The sequence below is a fragment of the Tachyglossus aculeatus genome, chromosome X1, assembly GCF_015852505.1.
Source record: "Tachyglossus aculeatus isolate mTacAcu1 chromosome X1, mTacAcu1.pri, whole genome shotgun sequence".
Classification (NCBI taxonomy): domain Eukaryota; kingdom Metazoa; phylum Chordata; class Mammalia; order Monotremata; family Tachyglossidae; genus Tachyglossus; species Tachyglossus aculeatus.
The window spans coordinates 18,565,001-18,574,605 of NC_052101.1; the positions used below are offsets into that span (position 1 = coordinate 18,565,001).

The window sequence follows — 9,605 nt, forward strand, 5'->3', positions numbered from 1 at the left end:
CCGGGCTCTTTCCGCTGAGCCACGCTGCTTCTCCTCATAATTATAGATGGTATTTCCTTCATTAAATCGTATTCACTGAGCACTTACTGGGTGCAGAGCACTGTACTACTACTACTAATAATAATAATAATGGCATTTATTAAGCGCTTACTATGTGCAAAGCACTGTTCTAAGCGCTGGGGGGGATACAAGGTGATCAGGCTGCCCCACGGGGGTGCTCACAGTCAAGCCCCATTTTACAGATGAGGGAACTGAGGCACAGCGAAGTGACTTGCCCACGGTCGCACAGCTGGCAAACGGCGGAGCCAGGATTTGAACCCATGACCACCGACTCCAAAGCCCGGGCTCTTTCCGTTGAGCCACGCTGCTTCTCCTCGTAATTATAGATGGTATTTCCTTCATTAAATCGTATTCACTGAGCACTTACTGGGTGCAGGGAAATACTAATACTAATAATGGCATTTATTAAGCGCTTACTATGTGCAAAGCACTGTTCTAAGCGCTGGGGGGGATACAAGGTGATCAGGTCGCCCCACGGGGGGGGCTCACAGTCAATCCCCATTTTACAGATGAGGGAACTGAGGTACAGCGAAGTGACTTGCCCACGGTCGCACAGCTGGCAAACGGCGGAGCCAGGATTTGAACCCATGACCACCGACTCCAAAGCCCGGGCTCTTTCTGTTGAGCCACGCTACTAAGCGCTTGGGGAGTACAAGTCGGCAGTGCATTCATTCATTCATTCATTCAATTGTATTTATTGAGGGCTTACTGTGTGCAGAGCACTGTTCTAAGCGCTGGGGGGGATACAAGGTGATCAGGCTGCCCCACGGGGGGCTCACAGTCAATCCCCATTTTACAGATGAGGGAACTGAGGTACAGAGAAGTGACTTGCCCACGGTCGCACAGCTGGCAAACGGCGGAGCCAGGATTTGAACCCATGACCACCGACTCCAAAGCCCGGGCTCTTTCCGTTGAGCCACGCTACTAAGCGCTTGGGGAGTACAAGTCGGCAATTCACTCATTCATTCATTCAATCGTATTTACTGAGCGCTTACTGAGTGCAGGGCACTGTACTAAGCGCTTGGGAAGTACAAGTTGGCAACGTATAGGGACGGTCCCTACCCAATAAGGGGGAGACACACAACAAAACAAAACAGGTAGACAGGTGTCAAATGTTTGAGCTCCCAAGGGGACGCCCCCCCGGCCGTTTCAGCAGGGCCCTGGGTGAGAGAGGGTGGCACGGCGGGGCCCGGGCCCTCCCCGCGGCTCGCTCACCGCTGTGCCCGCTTCTCATTCTTGCGCCGCAGGTCGTTGATGCTGACGATGAGGCGGTACTGGTTGTCGCTGATCAGCTCCCGCACTTTGCCCTGGTACACCCCCTGGTCTTCCTGCAACAGAGCGGACACGCGTGAGGATGCCCGGTCCCCTGCCGCGCCCGCCGATTCGGCTGTCGCCCTCTTCCCAGCGCTCAGCACGCAGTAAGCGCTCAGCAAATGCCACTGGGTGAAGGCAGGGAGGTGGGCACGCTCAACAAATACCGCGGAGTGACTGAAGACAGGGAGGTGGGCACGCTCAACAAATACTACTGACATGGCAAGGAGGTGGGCACGCTCAACAAATACCACTGAGTGACTGAAGACAGGAAGGGGGACGCTCAACAAATACCAGAGTGACTAAAGACGGGGAGGTAGGGACGCTCAACAAATACCACTGAGTGACTGAAGACAGGAAGGGGGACGCTCAACAAATACTACTGACATGACAAGGAGGTGGGCACGCTCAACAAATACCACTGAGTGACTGAAGACTGGGAGGTGGGCACGCTCAACAAATACCACTGAGTGACTGAAGACAGGAAGGGGGACGCTCAACAAATACCACTGAGTGACTGAAGACAGGAAGGGGGACGCTCAACAAATACCACTGAGTGACTGAAGACAGGAAGGGGGACGCTCAACAAATACCACTGAGTGACTGAAGACAGGAAGGGGGATGCTCAACAAATACCACTGAGTGACTGAAGACAGGAAGGGGGACGCTCAACAAATAGCACTGAGTGACTGAAGGCAGGGAGGTGGGGACGCTCAACAAATAGCACTGAGTGACTTAAGACAGGGAGGTGGGGACGCTCAAAAAATACCACTGAGTGACTGAAGACTGGGAGATGGGGACGCTCAAAAAATACCACTGAGTGACTGAAGACTGGGAGGTAGGGACGCTCAACAAATACCACTGAGTGACTGAAGACAGGGAGGTGGGTGGCCGGGGCAAGCAGTCAGACCTCATTCATTCATTCATTCAATCCTATTTATTGAGCGCTCACTGTGTGCAGAGCACTGTATTAAGCGCTTGGGAGAGTACACTATAACAGAGTTGGTAGCTCTAGCCTGTTGTGGGCAGGAAGTGGGAAGCAGAATGGCCTAATGGATAAAATAATAATAATAATGAGGGTATTTGTTAAGCGTTTACTATGTGCCAAGCACTGTTCTAAGCGCTGGAGGGGGATACAAGGTGATCAGGTTGTTCCATGTGGGGCTCAGTCTTGATCTCCATTTTACAGATGAGGGAACTGAGGCCCAGAGAATAATAATGATGGTATTTTGTTAAGCGCTTATTATGTGCAAAGCACTGTTCTAAGCACTGGGGAGGTTACAAGGTGATCAGGTTGTCCCACAGCGGGGCTCACAGTCTTAATCCCCATTTTGCAGATGAGGGAACGGAGGCACAGAGAAGTGAAGTGACTTCCCAAAGTCACATGGCTAACAAGTGGCGGAGTTGGGATTGGAACCCATGGCCTCTGACTCCTAAATCCGGGCTATTTCATTCATTCTTTCAATGGTATTTATTGAGCGCTTACTGTGTGCAGAGCACTGGACTAAGCGCTTGGGAAGTTCAAATCGGCAACATATAGAGATGGTCCCTACCTAGCAACGGGCTCAGCCCCGCTGCTTCTCTAAAAAGCAAGGGACTGGGAATCAGAAGGACCTGGGTTCTAATCCTGCCTCTGACACTTGTCTGTTCTGTTACCTCGGGCATTTAACTTCTCTGTGCCTCAGTTTCCTCATCTGTAAAATGGGGATGAAGATTGTGAGCTCCATGTGGAACAAGGACTGAGTCCACCTTGATTTGCTTGTACTGTCCCAGCGCTTAGAACAGTAAGCGCTTGACAAACATCATTATTATTATTATTGCCAACTCTTATTTTGCATTCTCCCAGGCACTTAGTACAGTGCTCTGCACACAGTAAGCGCTCAATATGGTTGAATGAATAAATGAATAAGCCACACTCTTCCAAGTGCTTAGCACAGTGCTCTGCACACAGTAAGCGCTCAATAAATACAATTGAATGAATAAGCCAAGAGTAGTGTCCTCTCCCAAGCTCAGTACAGTGCTCTGCACACAGTAAGCGCTCAATAAATACAATTGAATGAATAAGCCAAGAGTAGTGTCCTCTCCCAAGCTTAGTACAGTGCTCTGCACACAGTAAGCACTCAATAAATACAATTGAATAAGCCACGCATAGTGTTTAGCACAGTAAGCGCTCAATAAATACGAATGAATGAATAAGCCAAGTGTAGTGTCCTCTCCCAAGCGCTTAACCCAGTGCTCTGCACAAAGTAAGCGCTCAATAATTAGATCTGAATGAATGAAGACGCCACACGTGGCGTCCTCTCCCATTCATTCACTCATTCCATGGTATTTATTGAGCGCTTACTGTGCAGAGCACCGTACTAAGAGCTTGATGCGTGGCTGATTCAATCATATTTATTGAGCGTTTACTGTGTGCAGAGTACTGGGCTAAGCACTTGGAAAGGACAATTCATTCATTCAATCATATTTACTGAGCGCTTACTGTGTGCAGAGCACTGGGCTAAGCGCTTGGACAGGAAAATTCATTCATTCAATCATTCACTCAATCATATTTATTGAGCGCTTACTGTGTTCAGAGCACTGGACTAACCGCTTGGAAAGGGCCATTCACTCATTCATCCATTCAACCCTATCTATTGAGTGCTTACTGTGTGCAGAGCACTCATTCATACAATCGTATTTGAGCGCTTACTGTGTGCAGAGCACTGGGCTGAGCGCTTAGAAAGGGCAATTCATTCATTCAATTGTATTTATCAAGCGCTTACTGTGTGCAGAGCACTGGGCTAAGCGCTTGGGAGAGGACAATTCATTCATTCAATCGCATTTATTGAGTGCTTACTATGTGCAGAGCACTGGGCTAAGTGCTTGGAAAGGACAAGTCATTCCTTCATTCATTCAATCATATTTATTGAGCCCTTACCGTGTGCAGAGCACTGGGCTAAGCGCTTGGAAAGGACAATTCATTCCTTCATTCATGCAATCGTATTTATTGAGCACTTACTGTGTGCAGAGCACTGGGCTAAGGACTCGGAAAGGGCCATTCATTCATTCATTCATCCATTCATTCCTCATTCAATCGTATTTATTGAGCGCTGTGTGCAGAGCATTCATTCATTCAATCGTGTTTATTGAGCGCTTACTGTGTGCAGAGCACTGGGCTAAGCACTTGGAAAGGAAAATTCATTTGCACTTATTGAGCGTTAGTGTGCAGAGCACTGGGCTAAGCGCTTGGAAAGGGCCATTCATTCATTCAATCATACATTCAATTGTATTAAGCGCTTACTGTGTGCAGAGCACTGGGCTAAGCGCTTGGAAAGGAAAAGTCATTCAATCATTCATTCAATCACATTTACTGAGCGCTTTCTGTGAGCAGAGCACTGGGCTAAGCACTTGGAAAGGGAAATTCATTCAGTCATTCTTACAATCGCATTTATTGGGCGCTTTCTGTGTGCAGAGCACTGGGCTAAGCGCTTGGAAAGGAGAAGTCATTCATTCAATTGCATTTATTGAGCGCTTTCTGTGTGCAGAACACTGGGCTAAGCGCTTGGAAAGGACAAGTTATTCAATCATTCATTCAATCGCATTTATTGAGCACTTTCTGTGTGCAGAGCACTGGGCTAATCGCTTGGAAAGGGAAATTCATTCATTCAGTCACTCATTCACTCGCATTTAATGAGCGCTGTGTGCAGAGCACTGGGCTAAGCGCTTGGAAAGGATGTCATTCATTCAGTCATTCACTAAATCGCATTTATTGGGCGCTTCCTGTGTGCAGAGCACTGGGCTAAGCGCTTGAAAAGGACAAGTCATTCATTCATTCATTCAACTGTATTGAGTGCTTCCTGTGTGCAGAGCACTGGGCTAAACACTTGGAAAGGACAAGTCATTCATTCAGTCATTCACTCAATCGCATTTATTGGACGCTTCCTGTGTGCAGAGCACCGGGCTAACCGCTTGGAAAAGGAAATTCATTCAGTCATTCATACAATCGCATTTATTGGGCGCGTCCTGTGTGCAGAGCACTGGGCTAAGCGCTTGGAAAGGACAAGTCATTCATTCATTCAACTGTATTGAGCGCTTTCTGTGTGCAGAGCACTGGGCTAAGCGCTTGGGAAGGAAAAGTCATTCATTCATTCATTCAATCGTAGTTATTGAGCACTTACTGTGTGCAGAGCACTGGGCTAAGCGCTTGGATAGGAAAAGTCATTCATTCATTCATTCAATCGTAGTTATTGAGCACTTACTGTGTGCAGAGCACTGGGCTAAGCGCTTGGAAAGGAAAAGTCATTCATTCATTCAACTGTACTGAGTGTTTCCTGTGTGCAGAGCACTGGGCTAAGCGCTTGGAAAGGAAAAGTCATTCAATCATTCATTCAATCATGTTTATTGAGCACTTCCTGTGTGCAGAGCACTGGGCTAAGCGCTTGGGAAGGAAAAGTCATTCATTCATTCAACTGTACTGAGTGTTTCCTGTGTGCAGAGCACTGGGCTAAGCGCTTGGAAAGGACAAGTCATTCATTCAGTCATTCAATCGCATTTATTGAGCACTTACTGTGTGCAGAGCACTGGGCTAAGCGCTTGGAAAGGAAAAGTCATTCAATCATTCATTCAATCGTAGTTATTGAGCACTTACTGTGTGCAGAGCACTGGGCTAAGCGCTTGGAAAGGAAAAGTCATTCATTCATTCAACTGTACTGAGTGTTTCCTGTGTGCAGAGCACTGGGCTAAGCGCTTGGAAAGGACAAGTCATTCATTCATTCATTCAATCGCATTTATTGAGCACTTACTGTGTGCAGAGCACTGGGCTAAGCGCTTGGATGGGAAAAGTCATTCATTCATTCATTCAATCGTAGTTATTGAGCACTTACTGTGTGCAGAGCACTGAGCTAAGCGCTTGGAAAGGAAAAGTCATTCATTCATTCAACTGTACTGAGTGTTTCCTGTGTGCAGAGCACTGGGCTAAGCGCTTGGAAAGGACAAGTCATTCATTCATTCATTCAATCGTAGTTATTGAGCACTTACTGTGTGCAGAGCACTGGGCTAAGCGCTTGGATAGGAAAAGTCATTCATTCATTCATTCAATCGTAGTTATTGAGCACTTACTGTGTGCAGAGCACTGGGCTAAGCGCTTGGACAGGAAAAGTCATTCATTCATTCATTCAATCGTAGTTATTGAGCACTTACTGTGTGCAGAGCACTGGGCTAAGCGCTTGGAAAGGAAAAGTCATTCATTCATTCAACTGTACTGAGTGTTTCCTGTGTGCAGAGCACTGGGCTAAGCGCTTGGATAGGAAAAGTCATTCATTCATTCATTCAATCGTAGTTATTGAGCACTTACTGTGTGCAGAGCACTGGGCTAAGCGCTTGGAAAGGACAAGTCATTCATTCATTCAACTGTACTGAGTGCTTCCTGTGTGCAGAGCACTGGGCTAAGCGCTTGGGAAGGAAAAGTCATTCATTCATTCATTCAATCGTAGTTATTGAGCACTTACTGTGTGCAGAGCACTGGGCTAAGCGCTTGGAAAGGAAAAGTCATTCAATCATTCATTCAATCATGGTTATTGAGCACTTCCTGTGTGCAGAGCACTGGGCTAAGCGCTTGGGAAGGAAAAGTCATTCATTCATTCAACTGTACTGAGTGTTTCCTGTGTGCAGAGCACTGGGCTAAGCGCTTGGGAAGGAAAAGTCATTCATTCATTCATTCAATCGCATTTATTGAGCACTTACTGTGTGCAGAGCACTGGGCTAAGCGCTTGGGAAGGAAAAGTCATTCATTCATTCATTCAATCGTAGTTATTGAGCACTTACTGTGTGCAGAGCACTGGGCTAAGCGCTTGGAAAGGAAAAGTCATTCATTCATTCAACTGTACTGAGTGTTTCCTGTGTGCAGAGCACTGGGCTAAGCGCTTGGGAAGGAAAAGTCATTCATTCATTCATTCAATCGTAGTTATTGAGCACTTACTGTGTGCAGAGCACTGGGCTAAGCGCTTGGAAAGGAAAAGTCATTCAATCATTCATTCAATCATGTTTATCGAGCACTTCCTGTGTGCAGAGCACTGGGCTAAGCGCTTGGAAAGGAAAAGTCATTCATTCATTCAACTGTACTGAGTGTTTCCTGTGTGCAGAGCACTGGGCTAAGCGCTTGGGAAGGACAAGTCATTCATTCATTCATTCATTCACATTTATTGAGCAACTGTACTGAGTGCTTCCTGTGTGCAGAGCACTGGGCTAAGCGCTTGGATAGGAAAAGTCATTCATTCATTCATTCAATCGTAGTTATTGAGCGCTTCCTGTGTGCAGAGCACTGGGCTAAGCGCTTGGATAGGAAAAGTCATTCATTCATTCATTCAATCGTAGTTATTGAGCGCTTCCTGTGTGCAGAGCACTGGGCTAAGCGCTTGGATAGGAAAAGTCATTCATTCATTCATTCAATCGTAGTTATTGAGCGCTTCCTGTGTGCAGAGCACTGGGCTAAGCGCTTGGAAAGGAAAAGTCATTCAATCATTCATTCAATCATGTTTATCGAGCACTTCCTGTGTGCAGAGCACTGGGCTAAGCGCTTGGAAAGGAAAAGTCATTCATTCATTCAACTGTACTGAGTGTTTCCTGTGTGCAGAGCACTGGGCTAAGCGCTTGGAAAGGACAAGTCATTCATTCATTCATTCATTCACATTTATTGAGCAACTGTACTGAGTGCTTCCTGTGTGCAGAGCACTGGGCTAAGCGCTTGGAAAGGACAAGTCATTCATTCATTCATTCAATCGTAGTTATTGAGCACTTACTGTGTGCAGAGCACTGGGCTAAGCGCTTGGAAAGGAAAAGTCATTCAATCATTCATTCAATCGTAGTTATTGAGCACTTACTGTGTGCAGAGCACTGGGCTAAGCGCTTGGAAAGGACAAGTCATTCATTCATTCAACTGTACTGAGCGCTTACGGTGTGCAAAGCACTGGGCTAAGCGCTTGGAAAGGACAAGTCATTAAATCATTCATTCAATCGCATTTATTGAGCGCTTCCTGTGTGCAGAGCACTGGGCTAAGCGCTTGGAAAGGACAAGTCATTCATTCATTCAACTGTACTGAGTGCTTCCTGTGTGCAGAGCACTGGGCTAAGCGCTTGGATAGGAAAAGTCATTCATTCATTCATTCAATCGTAGTTATTGAGCACTTACTGTGTGCAGAGCACTGGGCTAAGCGCTTGGACAGGAAAAGTCATTCATTCATTCATTCAATCGTAGTTATTGAGCACTTCCTGTGTGCAGAGCACTGGGCTAAGCGCTTGGACAGGAAAAGTCATTCAATCATTCATTCAATCATGTTTATTGAGCACTTCCTGTGTGCAGAGCACTGGGCTAAGCGCTTGGAAAGGAAAAGTCATTCATTCATTCAACTGTACTGAGTGTTTCCTGTGTGCAGAGCACTGGGCTAAGCGCTTGGATAGGAAAAGTCATTCATTCATTCATTCAATCGTAGTTATTGAGCACTTACTGTGTGCAGAGCACTGGGCTAAGCGCTTGGAAAGGACAAGTCATTCAATCATTCATTCAATCATTCATTCAATCGCATTTATTGAGCACTTACTGTGTGCAGAGCACTGGGCTAAGCGCTTGGATAGGAAAAGTCATTCAATCATTCATTCAATCATTCATTCAATCGCATTTATTGAGCACTTCCTGTGTGCAGAGCACTGGGCTAAGCGCTTGGGAAGGACAAGTCATTCATTCATTCATTCAATCGTCGTTATTGAGCGCTCACTGTGTGCAGAGCACTGTGCTAAGCGCCTGTAAAGTCCAATTGGTCCCCAGAAGGAGGCCATCCCTCTCCCAAACGCTTAGCACAGAGTGGCCGCCCACCCTCACCTCATCGTCGAGGAAGTCGAGGTAGTCCCTCTGCGCCTCCCGCAGCTCCGCATCGTCCACCACCGTGGTCGCCCCCGCCGCCATCTTGCCCTCACCTCCCGCCCCGCTTTTTCCCGCCACTCGCCCGATGACGTCACGCGCCCGCGGACGCGGCTCCCGCCTCCGATTGGACGGGTCCCCGGGACCGGAAAAGCCGGCGTCCAATCACAACCCTCCTTCCTCCCCGCGGGCGCGCGCTCCGAGGTTTTGGCGCGAAAGGCGCGGCGCCTCCTCCCCCGCCTCACGTCCCGCGTGAGGGGCTGGCCAATCGGGGCCCGAGGTGGGGCGGCGCGGGGCCCGGTGCATGCTGGGAATTGTAGTTTGGCGCCTCAGGGCCTTA

At 47.7% G+C, this 9,605-nt stretch overlaps 1 protein-coding gene across 1 annotated transcript in view; it reads right to left on the reverse strand.

Moving 5' to 3' along the window:
* Positions 1-9,310, reverse strand: part of MCM3 (minichromosome maintenance complex component 3) — a 47,764-nt gene extending 38,454 nt beyond the window's left edge. Inside the window, exons 1-2 of the mRNA XM_038772302.1 lie at positions 9,227-9,310; positions 1,276-1,388 (exon numbers count right to left, since the gene is read on the reverse strand). Of these exons, the coding sequence (XP_038628230.1) occupies positions 1,276-1,388; positions 9,227-9,310 (197 nt within the window). The remainder of the gene's footprint in view (positions 1-1,275; positions 1,389-9,226) is intronic.
* Positions 9,311-9,605: the final 295 nt, after the last annotated feature.